Here is a 21,658-nt window from a genome sequence, read left to right as displayed (position 1 = left end):
AATTTGGCACTGATAGATGAAATTATTACGTACTACTGAGTACGCACACGCACTTGTGAGTGTGCACCGAGCTTTCTGACACAGCTTCCGGGAGTAAATGCGCGGGCGGGCGCTTCCCCATCTACTGGGGAAACATAGTAATTGCAGGGAAAATGACCCCCCCCCCAAAAATTAATAATACAATTTATTCAGGTTTGGCGGGCCGGATTTAACAGCCCCGTGGGCCGGATGTGGCCCGCGGGCCGTAGTTTGCCCATGACAGGTCTAATCTAACAGCTGAAACACCTGAAGAGACTTGTTAAATGAATGAATAAAAATAATTACTAAAGGAATATTAATTATTCTATATAAATACAAACTGGATTCGGTTGAAGTTGGGAAATTGTGTAAAATGTAAACAAAACCAAAATACAACGATTTGAAAATCCTTCTCAACCCATATTCAATTGAATACACTACAAAGACAACATATCTAACGTTCAAACTGATAAACTTAATTGTTTTCTGCCAAATAATAATTAACTTCGAATTTCATGGCTGCAACACTTCCAGTAGAAGTTGGGAAAGGTGGCAAAAAATACTGAGAAAGCTGAGAAAAGCTCATCAAACACCTATTTGGAACATCCCACATGTGATCAGGCTAATTGGGTACCTTGAATGAGTATAAAAGGAGCCTCCCCAAACATGCTCAGTCATTCACAAGCAAGGATGGGGCGAGGTTCACTACTTTGTCCACAACTGCGTGAGAAAATAGTTGAACAGTTTAAGAACAACATTTCTCAAAGCAAAATTGCAAGGAATTTAGAGATTTCAACATCTACGGTCCATAATATCAAAAGGTTCAGAGAATCTGGTGAAATCACTGCACGTACGTGCCACGGCCGGAAACCAAGACTGAATGACCGTGACCTTCGATCCCTCAGACGGCCTTAAAAACCGACATGAGTGTGTAAAGGATATCACCAAATGGGCTTAGGAAAAATTCAGAAAACCACTGTCAGTAAATACGGTTCATCACTACATCAGTAAGTGCGGGTTAAAACTCTACCATGCAAAGCAAAAGCCGTTTATGAACAACATCCAGAAACGCCGCCGGGTTCTCTGGGCCTGAGCTCATGTAAAATGGACTGATCCACAATAAAAAAGTGTGTTGTGGTCTGATGAGTCCACTTTTCAAATTGTTTTTGGAAACACTGGACGTTGTATCCTCCGGACAAAGAGGAAGCGGACCATCCGGACTGTTATCAACGCAAAGTTCAAAAGCCAGCATCAGTGATGGTATGGGGGTGCATTAGTTCCCATGGCATGGGTGATTTACATTTCTGTGAAGGCAACATAAATGCGGAAAAGTACATACAAATTTTGGAGCAACATATGTTGCCATCCAAGCAACGTCTTTTTCATGGACGTCGCTGCTTATTTCAGCAAGATAATGCTAAGCCACATTCTGCATGTGTTACAACAGCATGGGTTCAAAGTAAAAGAGTCTAGGTTCTCCCCTGACCCGCTTGCAGCCCCGACCTGTCTCCCTTTAAAAATGTGCAACCACAAACTGTCACAATATGAGATGATGATGTTAGCCCTTGATTTTACTGAAAAGGTTTCTGCCGGGGTTTTGTTTGGGTAACCAGAATTAATGAACGGAGACAATGTGTCAGGCTTCACTTCAACAATTTGTTTAATAACTAAGCAAGAATAAGCTATTGCATCCCACTGACCTCTAAATTATTGTCGTCGAGATGGAATTGTTGCAGCAGCTTGCCCGCTTGAATGGTAGCTTTTTGGATGTTTTTTTTCACAGTTGGTATGTTTTCAAATGCCTCTGTAAAAGAAAAAAAAAAAAACTGAAATTAGTAAACAATGTGAGGGGCAAAAATCACAAACAGGTTTGAAAAGGCAATAGAAAGAATGATCAGTGTTCCTTCTTTATCTCGGCGGAAACATTCTAAAAAATGACCGAAACAAGTGAAATCTGTGGAGGTTGAAATTTTATTTACTTTTTAACATTTTGTTTGTTATTCTTCGCTTTCTGTGTGCTGGTTCCAAAGCTCGCAGTTTTATTTGGCGTACTAATATAACTATCAGATCTATCACTAAATCACCTGCATCTTATCACTGACTTGCAGATTTATTCAAATAAATATATTGTTACAATATCCACACAAGACTTTTATGAATCTTTTTTAAAGCGTCAAAGTGTCACAGTTTATTTTTGCTTTTGCGTGCTGGCCGACTGACGCGCCCCCGCGGCCCAGCATCCGCACAAGACTTTTATCATTTTATTTTTAAACACTCCATTGTACTTTTAAATACGTTGTTGTATTTTAAACACTTTTTAAAACATTTTAAAGTATCACGGCTCCTCTCTGCTCTTGCGTGCTGGCCGACTGACACGCCCCGTGGCCCAGCGCGATAATAATCCGCGATAGAGCGAGGCGCAGTAGGTGAACTACGAAGTAGCGAGGGATTACAAGATTCAAGAATTTTTATGGGCCATGTTTGAGCATGCCAAACTCGGAATTTGACTTCGGTACATCTCAGCCTCTATTCAACATTTAGGTGACTAACAACACTCAGGGACATGTGTGAAAATTGACAAATATTCTCAAACATCCCCTGATCTTAAAATCCAGGAGGGCAAGGAAAAACTCAAAACTCCTACTAGGGGAAATGAGAAACCTTGAGAAGAGTCCATTACTGTATAATGATTAGTTTAACTTCTAAGAGCTCAGAAGTGAAGCATGAAGAATGGAAATGTGGGAAAGAGAACTTTGGCATGGAAAATAATGAAACTAGTAAAAACATTAGCTAGGATCAATATTGTATCACCATGACCCTGAAGATAAGAAATGAGAAATTTACACGAATTGGCGCCAGCAAAAGTCCAAGAGCTGCTGGTCCAAGGATTGGACGAGATGTAGCAAGCTTGGGGGGAGAATTGGACACACAAAACAGGAGAAGACCAATGGTCCCCACTTTTTGTTACAAAAACAAGTATAGTGTATAAAAATGTGTGAGTTGTTTTATGGGGCACGGTTCTTTCATATCGTGGGGGAGAATGCCCAGTGCCGTATAATTTGCCTTTTTCCTGAACGCAGAATTAATGTAATCGGATAAAATTGATTTAAGTGTGGTTTGTGTCTCAGTGAACATTTTTGTTTAGATGGAAACAAACACACTTTGAAGTTGGATGTGGGTAATGTCTGATTACGAAGCGGAGGGCAATTGGGGTGCCAACAAAAATAATACAATACATTTTCCAACACCGTTTCATTTTAGGTCACTTGCCCTTCCTTAAATGATGCCGGTGTCCACTATGATTCCTGATTGTGTCCACCTGTTTTCCATTACCCTCTCGTGTGAAGTATATTAGGTGTAGTAATGAGGGATTGGGATATTTGGTTGCATTAAGCCCTGATACCATGTACCTTGGTAATTTTCAAGACAACACTCAACACTATCAGGACATGTATTGGGCTACGATAATGCTGGCTGCTGAAAAATAAAAAATTGAGAGAGGACAATGATTATAATTCTATCAAAGGACCAGTGGATATGAAACATTTTCCAAATGGAAAGAATAACATCCAGACTGAGACTCCAAGACTGAAGATTGCATAGGAAGTGGGAAAATTGCTCAAATGTGGAGAAACTCCATGGACTGATTGCTGATGGCCATGATTTTCTTTTTCTTTTTTAATTCCCACCTCTAGGGCCCGACCTGGCACAGCCCGAAAAGGCAACGTGAGAACCCCATTTCAACTAGGCTCACCACCTGTGGGAGGGGCCAAAGGGGCGCTGTGAGTTGGCCAGCAGCCAAAGGTGGGGTTGGATCCTCAGCTACGGAAGCTAGCTCTAAGGATGTGGAATGTCACTTCTCTGACAGGGAAGGAGCCCAAGCTGCTGTGCAAGGTAGATAAGTTCTGACAAGACAGTCAGACTCACCACGCATAGCTTGGGTTCCGGTACAAGCCCTCTCGAGAGGGGCTGGACTCTCTTTCATTCTGGAGTTGCCTACGGTGAGAGGTGGGACCAGGTGTGGGCATACTTATTGCTCCCCGGCTAGGTGCCTGCACATTGGGGTTCGCGTTGGTGAATGACAGGGTAGCCTCCTGGTGGGGGGACTGGTCCTGACTGTTGTTTGTGTCTATGCAACAAACCGCAGCTCAGAGTGTTAGGGTTTGCAGAATATCTTCATCGTATGATTATGTTGGAATGTAACCTGTAATAATTTAACTAGTTTGTCCTGTCTAGACAAAATTAGTTTACCAAAGTGTTAAGATCATTTCAACTTATTGACTAGCTGCAGAGGAAGCAATCAAAGTTGCTTTGTTTACAGAACGTCGTAAAAGGTCCCCTGCTATGCTTTGATCAGCAGGGGACCCGTCTTCACCCAACCTGTGTGTTCCCAAACCCCCACTTTCAACCCCACTTTGTTTCTCTCAATAAATAAGCGCCTGACGAGGCCTGAGTCAGACTTCATTCGACCATCGCTGTGAGCACAGCGACGAGTGAACTCTCCGCCTGCAGGTGCCTAAAATGACTAACTTGTCTCCTGTGTGGTCCTTGCAAAATAAGTTAGAGTGAGCAGCACCCTAACATTTTGGTGCCGAAACCCGGGACCCTCATACCCGCCATCTGGCTGACGGAGGAGGACGTGCTGTATTGTCGACAAGCCAGCGTCCTTTATGGGGACCTGGAAAAGAAAGTCCTGGGAAGAGAACTTCTTCGCTGGGCCAGCATCTTAGGTCTGCCTTCGTCTGTCAGAGGTGGTTTGACGGGGTCCCACATTGCAGCGGACCGAGGAGACAAGTAAGTCATGGAAAAAAGTGCAGATACGGCTTTGGTTTGTCCGAGCTATGAGATACGGCTTTGGTTTGTCCGAGCTATGAGATACGGCTTTGGTTTGTCCGAGCTATGAGATACGGCTTTGGTTTGTCCGAGCTATGAGATACGGCTTTGGTTTGTCCGAGCTATGAGATACGGCTTTGGTTTGTCCGAGCTATGAGATACGGCTTTGGTTTGTCCTAGCTATGAGATGCGGCTTTGGTTTGTCCGAGCTATGAGATACGGCGTTGGTGTTTCCAAGCTATGAAACAGCTGGGGTTCAAGTCCCAGTGGAAGGAACGGGCTAAGAAAAAGAACAGAGCTTCTTTTTCTTAAGTGAAGAAGGGCGTGGATTCTTTTTTTTGTCCGTTGTTCCAAGCTGTTTGCATGAATGTTGTGTGGTTGAGAGAGTGCGACTGGTAGGATAAATTGACTGCAGAGAGAATTTGGTCAGAGGTCGATTGAAACCTGCATTGAGGATCCTCAAAGAAAAGAAAAAAAGAAATAACACAAAAAAAAATTGTATAAACCTAAAGTACCAAATTAAGATGGGAAATAAGAACGGTAGATTTCTAGCTCTTGAAGAAGATGAGAAGTTCATGGCGAGTAAATGTCTTAATTGTATGCAATACATGCCGAAGTGGAGGAAAAAGTATAGTGTAGAAGGAAAGAGAGAGAGTTGAATTGTGCTAGAATGTGGTTGAAAGCTTCGCAAGAGAGAAGAGAACAAACTCAAGAGACAAAAAATGGAAAGATAAAAAGTGATGAGACCACCATTCAATTAAGGTTTGGAAAAGAATTCTGGGTGCACAGTGGCATCCCATTTGATGATGATAATGATCTAAATGAAGATGCAACGATCTTCTTCCGAAGCTCCCAAAAGGGCAGAGGAGGAGTAAAAGACCAACAAGGCCGCAGGCCGCCATTCAATTCAAACTCCAGCTCAAATTTGGACTGTTGGAACTGTGGGAAACGGGGCCACTTGGCGAGAGTGTGTCGTCGTGTAAAACAATACCAATCAAAGGGTGGAGGAGGAGGCAGAGGAAAAGCCAAATTTTCAACATGTCAAGCTTCCCCCCCCCTTTTTTTGACCGCTCATGCTAATACAGAGACATTGTATGCTACATTTATTAGAAATTATTGATTGGTTGTGTTGTAAGATTATACGATCTTCTATATGCAAGCTGAATCTGAGAGGTTGAGTTCTTTAAATTTGAAAACAAAGAAAAAACTTAATTTAATTGATTTGCCAGCCGTTTTTATTGTATTGAGTTTTTTTGGGATTAGTGGATTGTTCTATCAGGAACCTTGAATTGAAAATGGTATGTGAATGTTGTGTGGAGTGCTTGGATCAATTGGAACCAATGTGATGGAAAGACTCCTTTTTGGAGACTGTGTGTGAGATGCAAATGAGCATTGATGACTGAATGCCCGACTGAAGGGAAAATACAGGTTGAATGGTTGAAGTTGTTGGAGACTGCTATGGGCAAGTAGTTGAGCGACTTTGAAGGAAGAATTATTTTGAGTAAGTTAGATGCTAGGAAGGGAAATAAAAAACCCGAGCAAATACAAACGAAAGAAAAATAAAGGTTGCTTTTGACAAGAGTTGCAAAGAACAGACGAAGAACAGTCCTTGACCCGGCATTTGCGTTTGGCGGTCGTTGATGTGGTTCCCAGACCTGTGTCTTGTGGTTTGTCATTTGTAACGTTTGGCTGTTGTGATCCTCCCAAACAGACATAAGTGATTTGTGCTTTTGTTGTATGTTGTAATTGGTTAGTGGGAGGACTGCTGGAGCTTGCTCCTTCGGTGTCTCACCTGTGCCTTCCTGCCTTCCATTGTCTCCACTTAGACTGGACTGTGGAGGGGGGAGTGTGGTATTGTGGTGTGAAAAGGGTGTAGGAGCCGGCTCCTGTGGTGATTGATATTGTAATTTGATTGTGGGGGAGACTGATGTAGGTGTGGGGCTCTGGACTCTGCGGGTAGCTGTTTGCTGGGTTGGCGCGAGTGGGGGACGGCGCCATTGATTGTCCCAGTACTGGCCAGGCTGGGATAAATCAGTATGAAAATGCCGGGCCCCCCCCTCTTGCTTCCCTTGCTGTGGCTACGCGCGGAGTAGGGTCGTACCCACTCCAGGGGTGTGCTGAGTGCGTGGTGGCAAGTGATGTTGAAGCAGGGTGATGCCTAGGGAAGGTGTGACAATAGTTGCACGAAGAATAAAAGGCACTGAGGAAAGAAAAAAGAAAAAGAAAAAGTATAACCAACACGTCAAAATAGAGGATGACGTCTGCGCAGCGTTGTTTGTTGGTGTTGTTTGTGAGCTCTGTCTCTGCTGTTTTTGTGTTGTCTGTGTGTTGTGTTATGTGTTAAAAGAATGAAATTCGCTAATATAGGTGCACTAAAGAATTTATTTATCTGTAGTCTATCTGATTTGCACCGCAAAACAAAACCGATTTTGTTAAGATAGGAAGGAAAAATAAAAAAAAAAAGCGAGCAATTTGTTTATGGGCAGTAACTGGTCCACGCTCCTTTAGTGCCTAGCCTTGGTAAGACAAAATTTGAGAGATGGAAAGAACTTGCTTTCTGGAATTAGATGATGTACAATTATGAAATACCGACATTTCGAAGCTAGATTTAAAATTTGAGAATAAGAGAGCGATTAAGTTAGTTAAAGTTATGAAACTGCAACAGTTAGCTATTATATTATTTTACCAGCAGTTATTTTTTTTATTTTTTTTATTTCTTTTATTCGATTGGTGGATTGGGTTGTTACGTTGAGAGAGGAAAGGAAACGATACAAATGGGCAGCTGTATTGAGCCATGGGGTTGTCACGTGCCGTTGACACCTGGCTCAACAGGGGGGATGGAAGGGCAGTTCAGTCAGCTTTATACAACATATGAATTTGATTCATAGTCAAAACGCTTATAATTTTTTTTTTTTTGTAGAGCTTGTTTAACATGTGCTTAACACAATCCACAGGGTTATAATGCCTGGTCATAATAGATGCATTCTAAAAATGGATTGAATTGGCTTCAAAATAAACACTGAATGCCTTAACAGTGGCAAAAACGTTATGTAAAGAAATAATACCTTGTCAACAACTGCTGTAGATGTTAAAGAATGGAATCAATATCTCGAAAATGAATGTGGATAGTTTGTTTACTGATTGTGAAAATGTGCGACAAAGTGTTCTATATAATATCCGTTGAATGGAAGAAAAAGAAAAGAAACCATTGCTTTTAGAGAATGTAGTCAACCAAAATTATATATGTACCGACATGCCAAGATCTGGGAAAAAGCTGGAAAAAATAAAAACATAATGTCTTTAAATTTGAGAGGTGACGATGATCTGACTGAAATTGATGCAATTCAAATCCCCAGAGGAGTTCCTGATTAATAAGAATTAATTGACCAAATTGAAGCGGGATGGGAGTCCTCCATTTGCTGCTGGTGGACGATGAACAAGAACGTTGACAGGATAAATTACATCCATTGCAACATGCAGAAATTGGTCAAACGGACACAAGCGGGACTTGAGGCAGTGCACGAACAGCTAGCCATGCCTTCCCTAATGTCAATCCAGAACCGCAATGCTCTTGTTATGTTGTTGTCTGGGAAAGGATGGGTCTGCGCAATGTTCAGGGAACAATGCTGCACCTTCATCCAGAAGGACACCGCCCCTGATGGGAGCCTGACGAAGATGATTGCAAACTTGCAATCCCTCAACACGAGGATAAAAGAGCACAACAAGTGGATGACTGCTTTTGGGAAGTATAAAGCCCTTGTGTCCTCAATTACTGCTATACTCACCTTGTGTGGATGTTGTTGTATTCCATGTCTCCGTGCTCTGTTTAATCGTCTTATCACTACAGCAATCTCGCCCATGGACGACGAGATGGCCCGGGTATGCCTAATGTCTGAACAGCAACATGTTGATGATAACGATGATGATGATGCAATTTTTGCACTTGAGTTTACAGACTTCTTCCCAGATCTGTGTGTTTCCGAATAATGATGTCGCAACATTTATCCTCTTTGGTGGAAATATTTGCGCGCATACTTGTGATAAACAGGGGGGAAATGTTGGAATAATTTAAGTGAGGCCTTGGCCTGCCAGACCTGTAGGCCTTGTCTTTACGAGTTTATGCAGAGCTTATTTGCATAGGCGAAATGTTCTTATTTGGTTGGAAGAAACTTTATTCCTTTTAGTTAACTGTAGGTTTGGTTCATAGATTGTTGTTGATCAGACCTGTTTTTCTTTGTTAAGTGTTAAACACAGTTTGAAGTAGTTGCGTACAAGTTATCCTATATTTACTCAATGTTTGTTTAAGGAACTGCATACCTTACATTTACTTAACATTTGTTTTAGTGTTTAGGACGAGTTACTTATTGTTATTGTGTATTAATTTACTAAGTAGATAAAGTCTAGCCAAGGTCTAGTTGCATTGTTCCACAGGAAAGTGGCAATTGAAGTTATCTGATCTCACTCGCGGACAACTCGGCCAACAACTGGAGGAGAACAGATGGACAAACTCTGCGGGGGTCACGGGCCGACAATGAAGTGCTAGTTCACACCACACTACATTCCTTAGCTAATCAACGTTGCTACAGACACAATCTTCCCTCCCTTTGGTGTAGCAACGCCTCTGTAACCAGGGCAACCAAAACAGTGATGAGAGGAGCAGAAGAAACATCTCAAATGACTAATGCAAAGGTTGCAGAAAAGGTGCTGTTTTTTGCTGTTTTCCGGACGTGCTGCTGTCCTTTCGGTGGCGGATCCAGGTCCAGATCACCCCAACGTTCCCAAGAAGGAGGGGGACGGAGCCTGCGTCGACTGGACCCTATAAATTGGTGGAGCGCATCTCACGTGCCGTCCGGCTGGCCGGCAAAGGAGGATCGTGGTATCATCTGTCCCAGTGCGCCCCAGTGAAGGGTTCCTGCAAGGAACCAGACCAGCCATCGACAGTCCCCGCCCCGGTTCATACAGAGGCAGAATAATCCTCTTCCCCCTTGGTGGCCAGGTAGTCCACCCTGAGCCACTGAAGACAACTACCACGCAGCAGACATTCCCAAATTCTCCCCGGACGGAGCAGATCTGCGAAGGGGGTGAGAATCGTGCTCACCCTCCACCAGTGGGCGTGCCAAGCCCCCAACGGCTGAACAATCACGAGCAGTTTTTTATCTTGATTGATAACAGTCTGGTCGCCTAAGGCAGAGGGACCGTGTAACTCTTTTCCTGCACATAATCTGGCCGCAGGTTTTTTGAGTTGCACATACTTTGGACTGGAGTATTGAGGAAAAACCTCATCTTCACTGGAAGTTATTGCTTTCATTGTATTTTCTTACTTATGTTTGATTGATCGAGGTTGACATAATCATATGATAAAACAGGAGGGAGATGTTAGGGTTTGCAGAATATCTTCATCGTATGATTATGTTGGAATGTAACCTGTAATAATTTAACTAGTTTGTCCTGTCTAGACAAAATTAGTTTACCAAAGTGTTAAGATCATTTCAACTTATTGACTAGCTGCAGAGGAAGCAATCAAAGTTGCTTTGTTTACAGAACGTCGTAAAAGGTCCCCTGCTATGCTTTGATCAGCAGGGGACCCGTCTTCACCCAACCTGTGTGTTCCCAAACCCCCACTTTCAACCCCACTTTGTTTCTCTCAATAAATAAGCGCCTGACGAGGCCTGAGTCAGACTTCATTCGACCATCGCTGTGAGCACAGCGACGAGTGAACTCTCCGCCTGCAGGTGCCTAAAATGACTAACTTGTCTCCAGTGTGGTCCTTGCAAAATAAGTTAGAGTGAGCAGCACCCTAACACAGAGTATCCACCCTTTTTGGAGTCCTTGGAGGACAGCTGGACTGCGCTACTCCAAGGGACTTCATTGTTCAGCAGGGTTACCAATGGGCATTGACAGTGAGACCTGGAGGGGGATGATTGGGAGGAATGGACCCCCCAATCAGAACCCCAGGGGTGTTCTGTTATTGGACTTCTGTGCGCAACATTGTTTATCCATAAACACAATGTTCAACCATAAGGTTGTCCATGTGTGGCACCAGGACACCCAAGGCCACAGTTCAATGAGCGACTTTGTAGTCACGTCATAGGATTTGCGGCTGCATGTTTTGGATATAGAGAGGGTCAGAGCTATTACTTGATCACCACCCGGTGGTGTGTTGGCTCCGATGGTGGGGAAGGTACTGGTGTGACGTGACAAACCAAATCGCATTGTGAGGGTCTGTCGGGAACATCTAGAACAGGTCAACTGCGGCCCCCGGGATGATAATTTGCAGCCCCCTTCTTAATATGAAAGATTAATGTAAGTGCAGCCCACAAAATTGATATAAATGACACTTGTGGTGTGCAGAGCTGAATGAACCAATCACGGTGAAGTATATGGCTCTGGAGGGCGGGACATTGTCCAATGCTTTACTCACTTATTCATTCATTCCTTCAGTCAGCTGGACCCGGAAACCGTGAAGCTGCTGACTCCGCTCGGAGGCCACAGTCCTCCAATTAATTGTAGGCGCGTTGAAACTGAAACTTAACAATAAGTGGGTTTACATGACACTTGAGAAATTCGGATAACTGCTGTTGTTCGATACGATCGGAGGAGAACTCCCATGGCTATCCAGATCTCTCTGTCATGTATACGCCTTTCTCCGATAAAGATCGGAGAGCGCAAGTGCGCATGCGCCACAGCCCTATAACTCTGAGGCGGACTCTCCAATCTCTGGGGTCGAAGTCACTGAGGTAGTTAAAAAACCCGGGGGCCCCGGGGGTGGATGAGATCCGCCCGGATTTCTTAAGGGCTCTGGATGTGGTGGGGCTGTCATGGCTGACACGTCTCTTCAACATCGTGTGGACATCGGGGACAGTGCCTCTGGATTGGCAGACTGGGGTGGTGGTTCCCCTCTTTAAGAAGGGGGACCGGAGGGTGTGTTCCAATTACAGGGGAATTACACTCCTCAGCCTCCCTAGTAAGGTCTATTCAGGGGTGCTGGAGAGGAGGGTCCGTCGGGAGGTCGAACCTCAGATTCAGGAGGAACAGTGTGGCTTTCGTCTTGGCCGTGGAAATATGGACCAGCTCTTCACCCTCAGCAGGATCCTCGAGGGTGCATGGGAGTTCGCCCAACCAGTCCACATGTGTTTTGTGGACTTGGAGAAGGTGTTTGACCGTGTCCCTCGGGAGGTTCTGTGGGGGGTGCTTCGGGAGTACGGGGTACCGAGCCAACTGATAAGGGCGGTTCGGTCCCTGAATTGCCGATGCCAGAGTTTGATCAGCATTTCCGGCAGTAAGTCAAATTCGTTCCCAGTGAGGGTTGGACTCCGCCAAGGCTGCCCTTTGTCACCGATTCTGGTCATAATTTTTATGGACAGAATTTGTAGGCGCAGCCGAGGCGTTGAGGGTGTCCGGTTTGGGGACCTCAGCATCGCGTCTCTGCTTTTTGCAGACGACGTGGTGCTGTTGGCTTCTTCAGGCTGTGATCTCCAGCTCTCACTGGAGCGGTTCGCAGCAGAGTGTGAAGCGGTTGGGATGAGGGTCAGCACCTCCAAATCCGAGTCCATGGTCCTCGATAGGAAAAGGGTGGAATGCCCTTTCCGGATCGGGGATGAGATCCTGCCCCAAGTGGAGGAGTTTAAGTATCTTGGGGTCTTGTTCACGAGTGAGGGGAGGATGGAGCGCGAGATAGACAGGCGGATCGGTGCAGCGTCGGCAGTAATGCGGACTCTGTACCGGTCCGTCGTGGTAAAGAGAAAGCTGAGCCAAAAGGCAAAGCTCTCAATTTACCGGGCGATTTACGCTCCTTTCCTCACCTATGGTCACGAGCTATGGGTCGTGACCGAAAGAACGAGATCCCGGATACAAGCGGCCGAAATGAGTTTTCTCCACAGGATGTCCGGCCTCTCCCCTAGAGAGAGGGTGAGATGTTTGGTCATCCGGGAGAGACTCGGAGTAGAGTTGCTACTCCTCCACGTTGAGAGGAGCCAGATGAGGTGGCTTGGGCATCTCATCAGGATGCCTCCTGGACACCTCCCTGGGGAGGTGTTCCGGGCATGTCCCACCGGTAGGAGACCCCGGGGACGACCCAGGATGCGCTGGAGGGACTATGTCTCTCAGCTGGCCTGGGAACGCCTTGTGATCCCCCAGGATGAGCTAGATGAAGTGGCTGGGGAGAGGGAAGTCTGGGAGTCTCTCCTTAAGTTATCAGCGCTCTTCTAGTCAGCCAGTCGGTCAGTCAATATGTGGTTTCTTTAGTCGTCTGTATCTGCTGTATTATCATTTTTATTATTTTTTTTATTATTACAGGTGTATTTATTTTTTATTCATATTTAATTTATTTATTGAATTCATTATTTTGTGTGAAAAATAAAGATATTTGAGAACATTTATCAGCGCTTTTCTTGTGGAAATCCTGATGCGGCCCAGCCTCACCCAGCCTCCAGCGGGCCCCAGGTAAATTGAGTTTGAGACCCCTTATCTAGAAGAATCCATATCAGAAAGCGTCTCAATACCTAACTCCAACTTTGCCCATGACCCGGGGAAGCCGAGGAACATGTGGTCTGTGGACCATCTTTTGTGCCTCCATTAATGAGATGGCCAATTGGAGCAGTGGTCGTTGCAGCAACCCCGAACACTTACTAAGGGATGCTGTTAATCTGAAGAAAGAGTTTATTGAGCCATTTTGGCATGTGGGACTCTAGAAGCAGCTGAATGGTACTGGATGGCCAAGAGGAATGTGGCTTCGGCGGTTGCTAATGCGAAAACCTGTGGGAAGAGTTTGGTGAGGCAATGGAAAAATGACTTCTGGACCACTTTGAGGAAATTCTGGTCCACCATCCGGCTTCTCAGGAGGGGTGCACCACTAACACTGTGTATAGTGGAGATGGGGTGTTGCTGACCTCGATTCGGATCTCGACTGCCTTGGTAAAATTTTAAATAGAAAATGGCGGGATGGATGCACAGACTGAAAGAGAAATGTGGCCATCACAGAGTCCAGTGTGGCCACATTTGATGCATCTTTTTCGGATGAGTGGTGCAGGTGTACCCCCTGGAGTAGCCTCTGTAAAATAACGTTATACTAATGCTTATTGATTGAAATCTAATACATAATGACCTATGAACAAATAAGTTTATGAAAAGCCCCTCGGCACATATTATGTTTAGAAATGTCAGAAATGGCACCTAAGATGCATGTAGGCTGCGCATTTCTTGCTCTTTTCAGTCAGCTGAGTAAATGATAAGTGATATTTTCAGAGGTTGAAATTGGCCTGAGTAGAGATGTCCACCGACAGTGCTTTGTGAATGTATACGTCCCCTTGAACCTTCACCTTTTGCCACATTTAGGCTTCAATCAGAGATATATGCATTATTTGGGGTATGTCCATCAATTTTGCACATCAAGAGACTGAATTTTTTACGCGTTCTTCCTTGGCAAACCGCTCGAGCTCAGTAAGGTTGAATGGAGAGCGAACTAAAGTTTTTAGTTCTACAGATTGGATTCAGGTCTAGCCATTAAAACCTGAATATTGTGATTTGTGAAACATTCCATTGTAGATTTTGATTTATTTTTTTAATGATTGTTTTGTGATATTTGCAGAGGTTAAAGATGGCCTGAGTAGCGATGTCCACATACGGTCTTGAATTTTGACCTTCTGCTACATTTAGGCTTCAAACAGAGATATATGCATTTTTAGTGAAGATTCAACATAAAGTGGGACACAATTGAGTGGAACAGAATTTATTGGGTATTTTAAACTTATTTAACAAAAAAAAAAAAATTGTTAAAAAAATGTATATATATGTTATCATGCGTTCTCTAATCAATGCTTTACCGCAATATTACTGCAATATATGCTTGCTGTTTGGCCTTGCTGTTTTTATGATGTACCACAGAAGAGAGGTTACAGCTGGGTCAGACAGGACGCAGCTTACGACTCAGCAAAAAGAAGACATCTACCGAGACAGTTCCTTTCTAACAAAGACCACTTTGTTAGACAACATGCCTCATTGCTGTCTTGCACCCCAGATGAACCTCCAAAGTGACCATTAAAGTCAGGGTTTTTCCAAACTATCTTGATCGTAAGATTATGTTGGTGCGTATCCAGTAATAAATATCTGTACTGCACTCCTCGCGAGAAAAGACTTAATATTCTGTCTCACTTGTGGTTTGTTTGCTGTTGCTCTTCTCTTAACAGTTATTCAGTCAGCGAATTAAACCTGACAATTGTCATGCAAAATTATTCAGCCCCTTTGAGTTAATACTTTTAATGCAATTACAGTTGCAAGTTGCTTGGGGAATGTCTATCAATTTTGCACATCGAGAGACTGAATTTTTTTATGCGTTCTTCTTTGCAAAACAGCTTGAGCTCAGTAAGGTTGATTGGAGAGTGAACAAAAGTTTTCAGTTCTACAGATTGTATCCAGGTCCAGCCATTATAACAACTCGATATTGTGATTTGTGAACCATTCCATTGAAGATTTTGCTTTATGTTTTGGATGATTGTCTTGTTGTAAGATAAATCTCCATCCTAGTCTGTCTTTTGCAGACTTCAATAAATGTTCTTCCAGAATGTTTCTGTATTTTGCGCCAGCCCGTTTGTCATCATTTCTGTCCCTGCAGGAGAAAAGCAGGCCTAAACCATGATGCTGCCACCACCATGTTTGACAGTGGGAGTGGTGTGTTCAGGCTGTGTTGCTTTTACGTCAAACATAATGTTTTGCATTGTGGCGAATAAATTCGATTTTGGTTATATCTGACCAGAGCACCTTCTTCCAGATGTTTAGCGTGTCTCCCAGGTGGCTTGTGGCAAATTTTAAATGATCCTTTTTATAGATATGTTTACGAAATGGCTTTCTTCTTGCCACTTTTTCATAAAGGCAAAATTTGTGCAGTATTATAACTGATCATTCTTCTACGGACAGAGTTTCACACCTCAACTGTAGATCTCTGCAGTTCATCCAGAGTGATCATGGGCGTCTTTGTTGCATCTCTGACCAGTCTTTTCCTTGTTTGAGCTGAAATTTTACAGGGACAGCCAGGTCTTCATATTTGCAGTGGTCTGATACTCTGTTCATTTTAATATCTCTTGCGGTGCACCTTGGAATGTTTATAGCTTGGGAAATGTTTTCGTATCTAAATCCAGCTTTAAACTTCTCCACAACAGTATCTCTGACCTGTCTGATATGTCCCTTGGACTTCATGATGGTCTTTGCGCTTTAAACAGACCTCTGGGACTATAACAGAGCATGTGGCATTTATATGATGACTTGAATAGGTGGATTCTATTTATCATTGATTGTCAATCATTTACGTCAACATTCAGAGATCCTCACTGAACTGCTGCAGAGAGTTTGTTGCACTGAAAGAAAAGGTGCCCACCTTTTCAGTTTGTTTTATTTCTAAAAAAGGTTTTAATATCAAATACATTTTGTTTCACTTCATGCTTGTGTCCCACTTGTTGGTCTGTCACAAACAATTACAATTTTATATTTTTATGCGTGAAGCTTGAAATGTGGCAAAAGGTCGGAACGTTCAAGGTGGCCAAATACTTCCGCATGGCACTGTATGTATTTCGGGTCTGATTACCGCATTTTCCGGACTATTAGTCGCAGTTTTTTTCATACTTTGGCCGGGGGTGCAACTTATAATCAGGAGCGACTTATATGTGAAATTATTAACACATAATTACTTGATCATTAACACATTACTTACTATTGTATAGTTGATCACTTCACGTTATTTTCACTTTAAACCGCATGAGGACGCACTCGGCCTGTGGAATAATTGGAGCCACCACTGACAATGAGTCTGACCTCAGAGCAGCATGTACTTTTGGAGTCAACACCAGCGTTGTTTATAAGTGACACGGAGGACGAAGATTTCAATGGATTTAATGATTTGGAGTGACGCGGATGGTTAGATAAAATTGTTATGTTATAGTCATTTGAAATATAGTTTATATATAGTTAGATAGGCCTGTGGAATAAGTCCGACGTCATCGCCGCACGTACTTAAAAAGAAAACATGAAGTACACAAGATGGCGGCGCGTGCACACGCAGCGACCTCTCTCTGTCCCGCCCGGTGTTTTGTTCGTTTAATCAAAGTCAACGTCTGCTTTATTGTCAATCTCTTCACATGCCAAGACACACAAAGAAATCGAAATTTTTAATGAGTGTTTGTCGGAAAGTTTTGTGTGTTTGTCTCGTCGTACTGAGTCGTGCTACAAGTACAGCAGGCAGGTTCTGCTCGACATCGGCGAAAGCGAGTTTTGTGGCGTTCTGGACTTTGAAGCGGGGACATTAAAGGAGCTCGGACTGCTCCGTCCTGAAACGTCGCCGGACACGCCTGCTATTCCTCCCCCGGTTATGGAGCGTCGGAAGCGATGTGCGAGGAGGCTGAAGAGGGGCAAGCGCGGAGGCGTCCGGGCCAGGCTGGCGGCCAACCCAGCTCGCCCAGCCGTGGCTTCCATTCTTCTGGCAAATGTTCGATCGCTGGACAACAAAATGGATTACGTTCACCTGCTGAGATCTACGAACCGGACAGTGCGTAACTGAGACTTGGTTGACTGTCAGCATTCCGGACTCTGCTGTACATCTGGAGCGGCTAGCGTGCTATCGGGCGGACCGAGCCATTGTAAAAAGGGGAAAATCGCGAGGAGGTGGAATATGCGTCTACATCCGTGACGAATGGTGCCGGGACTCTGTATGCAAGCACTGCTCGCCACTGGCGGAGTTTGTGATCATTAAGTGCCGTCCTTTTTACCTGCCGAAGGAATTTACTGCGATTCTGCTAGTCGCGGTATACATCCCGCCTTCCAACATCGAAGGCGACAGGATCTCGGCTCTTAGTGAACTGTACCAGTCTGTCAGTAAACAACAGACGCCGCACCTTGACGGTTTCACCATCTTCGCTGGGGATTTTAATCACGCTCACCTGAAGTCTGTTTTTCCGAGGCTTCACCAACATGTTGATTTTCCAACACACTGTTATGCTTTTGCCCGCATACAGACAAATGGTGAAAGCATCCAGGCCGGTTCGCAAGCGGGTTAGAGTGTGGCCTGAGGGTGCCTCTGATGTGCTTCGAGACTGCTTTGGCTCTACTGACTGGGAAATGTTTAAGCAGGCGGCCACTTGCAATGATCGGACGGATATAGAGGAGATATTTCCTCTTACGTCGCTAAGTGCATTGATGATGTGACCCACTCGAAATGCATCGTCACTCGGGCTAACTGGAAGCCGTGGCTGACTGGGGATGTCCTCAGGCTGCTGAGGCCCAGGGACAAAGCTTTCAGAGTGGGGGATGAGGCTGGCTTGAGGGCAGCGAGGGCCCACCTGTCCCGGGGCATCAAGGAGGCGAAAAGGGCGTTCTCTTGCAGGATTACCGCCTCCTCCGGACGTCATGACGCACGGAGCCTTTGGCAGGGTATTCAGACCATCATGGACTACAAGCCCGCGCCGCAGAGCTGTGTGGGTGACATCCGTCTGCTCAACGATCTCAATCGCTTCTTTGCTCGCTTCGACGCTCAGAACAACACTTGCCCGCTGAAGCCTCCTCCTCCACAAGAGCAGCCCCTGTGCCTCTATGCTGATAGCGTGAGGAGGGCGCTTGCCGCTATCAACACTCGTAAGGCGGCGGGCCCTGACAACATCCCAGGTCGAGCGCTGAAGAACTGCGCTGGGGAACTGACAGGCGTCTTCACGGACATCTTCAACATTTCCCTGTAGCAAGCCGTCACCCCTTCGTGTTTCAAGGCTGCCACCATCGTACCTGTGCCGAAGAAACCTGCCGCATCCTGCTTCAATGGCTACCGCCCCGTGGCACTGACGCCCATCATCAGTGCTTTGAGCGGCTTGTCATGGAGCACACCAGATCCATTCTGCCCCCCACCCCTTCCAGTTTGCGTACCGAGCCAAACGGTCCTCTGAGGATGCCATCTGCTCTGCCCTCCACTTGGAGAGTAGGGACTCGTATGTGAGATTGCTGTTTGTGGACTTCAGTTCTGCCTTCAACACCATTGTGCTACAACGACTCATCTGCAAACCCGCCAAGCTGGGCCTCAGTACCTACCTCTGCAACTGGCTTCCTCAGTCAGAGACCTCAGGTGGTACGTGTTGGCGACAAGATCTCCGCCAGCATCACGCTGAGCACGGGGGCCCCCCAAGGCTGCGTGCTCAGTTCGCTGCTCTTCACCCTGCTGACGCATGACTGCGCTGCGACCTACAGCACCAACCGCATGGTGAAATTTGCTGACGACACGACTCTGGTGGGGCGACGACGGCGACGAGGCTCAATACAGGTTGGAGGTTGACCTCCTGACCACGTGGTGCAGGGACAACAACCTCCTGCTGAACGTCAACAAGACCAAGGAGATTGTTGTTGACTTCCGGAAGGGTCACACCCAACACCTGCCGCTGACCATCGACGGTGCTGTGGTGGAGAGAGTGAGAAGCACCAGGTTCCTGGGGGTGCACATCAGTGAGGATCTCTCCTGGTCCACCAACACCGCATCACTGGCGAAGAAGGCCCAGCGCCGCCTGTACTTCCTGCGGAAACTCAGGCGAGCGTGTGCTCCTCCGGACGTCATGACTACATTTTACCGTGGCACTATTGAGAGCGTCCTCTCCAGTTGTATTGCTGTTTGGGGTGGTAGCTGCAGTGAATACAACATGAAAGCCCTCCAGCGCATAGTGAACACGGCTGGTAAGATTATTGGTGCTTCACTCCCCTCCTTGAAAGACATTTACACCTCCCATCTCACCCGCAAGGCGACCACGATTGTGAGTGATGTGATTCACCCTGCTCACTCTTTGTTCGATCTTCTGCCCTCTGGGAAGAGGTACAGGAGCCTGTGCTCCCGCACCACCAGACTCACCAACAGCTTCATACTCCAGGCTGTTAGGATCCTGAACTCTCTTCTCCCTTCTGCGTAGCATCCTGTTCTTTTGCGATATATTCGGACTGTCTGCTGTATGCACACTTGCTTCGTTTTGCTCCTCTTATTTATTGTGTTATTTGTTTATTTATTATTTATTCATCACTCTTATTATTCATTGTTTGTGCCTTCTTGTTTTTTTTGTGTTGTTTGCTTGTATGTATGTTGTGTACTATGTTTTGTCACCGCGGGATAGTGGAAACGTAATTTTGATTTCTTTGTGTGTCTTGGCATGTGAAGAGATTGACAATAAAGCAGACTTTGACTTTGACTTTCGACTTTCAAAATCAGCAGCGGCGTTTTTTCTTAAGTGTAGCTCTGTTGACTTCATCAAGCCACAATGTTCAACACTTGTTAGAGTGAGTCTGCAGCAGAGGCAGTTGTGATGAGAATTAGCATTTCCAAATCAGAGGCCATGGTCCTCACTGGGAAAAGGGGCGAAAGTCCTCTCTCTGTCAGGAATAGGTTAGGCCTTCCCCAAGTAGAGAAGTAAATTTATCTTAGAGTTTTGTTCACTGGGGAAAAAAGAATGGTGCGGGAGATTGACAGGTGGATTGGTGCAGTGAATGCAGTGATGCGGACTCAACATCGGTCTGTCATGGTGGAGGTGCTGTGTGGAAAGGCAATGATCTAGAATTAACAGTGAACTTAGGCTCCCGCTCAGCAATGGGCAGAAGCAGTAGGCCATGAGTATCCGGTGCAGGGTTACAGGGGACAAGATGACAAGCTCGGTCATCCGTGAGAGACTCAGACTAGAGCTGCTCCTCCTCCGCAATGAGAGAAGCATAATAAGGTGGTTCAGGAATCTGTGTAGAATGCCTCCTGAATAAAAGTTATGAGCATGAACCACAGAAAGGAGGTCCTGGAGATGACTCAGGATACACAAACAAGTGACCATTTATTTCTATATATGGATTTGATACACAACTTACAATATACAGTCATACCTCGGTTTTCGACCACAATCCGTTCCAGAAGGCGGTTTGAGAAGTGAATCGGTCGAATTCTGAATCTATTTTTCCCATTACAAATAATGGAAAAAAAAATAATCTGTTCCAAGACAAAAAAAAACGCCTTTATAAGCATTTTTTCATTTGCGCATTTTTGTCCTATCGCGCAACTGCAGCGTGCCGCCGAACGCGCAACTGAAACACGCTGGTCGCATTATTGTGACAGAGCCGTCGCTGAAATTTAGAAAATAATTTTAAAGTCCTGATGTACTTTCCAAAATTTAAATGGACCTTAGTGCGCACGGAGGTTAATTTGGTCCGATCGCGCAACCGCAGCACGCCGGCCAGGTGATCACTGTCGCACTGCTTTAAGATCGCCTTTGTGTCTTAGGATGGCTTTACTGCTCCCACTTGCTTTCTTTGGAGGCATGATTAGGGGTTAATACAATCCTCAAAGTAACGAAAATACAATAATGAACAGAGTCAGTCGGCATCCGGGCCGCGCGGTCGGGTTTTCTCGGGTCCTTTTGACTCATCTCGCAAGTTTCGACCTCCGAATTTTGTTCGACAACCGAAGCAAAAAAATCTCAAATTTTTCGTTCGAATTCCGATTTGTTTGAGAACTGGGACGTTCGAAAACCGAGGTTTGACTGTATGTGGTTTAAAAACTTTTGAACCAGTAAAAATGTACCTGTAAAAACAGAACCAAATAACTTACACGCATGTTTTTGATTGAGAGGTACTCACCTTCCTCTTTCAACTTCAAAATTGTAGCATGTATTATGCATGGCAGGAGATGGCGACTCAGGTCTGCAGGTTTCTGCACTTCCAAGTAATGCAAGACCTGAAAAACCAAGCAAATTCCAAATACCGTTTTTTTTCCATGTATAATGCGCCCCCATGCCGTTTTTTTCCATGTACACCGTGTTCCAAA

The 21,658-nt window shown here is 45.1% G+C and overlaps 1 protein-coding gene across 16 annotated transcripts in view; it reads right to left on the bottom strand.

Moving 5' to 3' along the window:
- The window catches only part of rab3gap1 (RAB3 GTPase activating protein subunit 1), a 247,591-nt gene that overhangs the window by 16,865 nt on the left and 209,068 nt on the right, over positions 1-21,658 (bottom strand). For 13 of the 16 annotated variants that reach the window (XR_009715772.1, XM_061287379.1, XM_061287381.1 and 10 more), the window contains 2 exons: positions 21,472-21,568; positions 1,719-1,822 (listed from right to left, as the gene is read on the bottom strand). Coding sequence is in view for 14 of the 16 variants with exons in the window: in XM_061287379.1 (XP_061143363.1) it covers positions 1,719-1,822; positions 21,472-21,568 (201 nt within the window). In the remaining 2 variants the exon portion in view is untranslated. Of the gene's footprint in view, positions 1-1,718; positions 1,823-11,272; positions 11,379-19,880; positions 20,542-21,471; positions 21,569-21,658 lie in introns of those variants that run through there. The other 3 variants (XM_061287390.1, XM_061287391.1, XM_061287392.1) reach the window with 3 other exon arrangements.

The sequence above is a fragment of the Syngnathus typhle genome, linkage group LG9 (genome assembly GCF_033458585.1).
Source record: "Syngnathus typhle isolate RoL2023-S1 ecotype Sweden linkage group LG9, RoL_Styp_1.0, whole genome shotgun sequence".
Lineage (NCBI taxonomy): Eukaryota > Metazoa > Chordata > Actinopteri > Syngnathiformes > Syngnathidae > Syngnathus > Syngnathus typhle.
The sequence above is the reverse complement of the archived record's forward strand: the minus strand, read 5'-3'. Positions and strand labels throughout refer to the sequence as shown.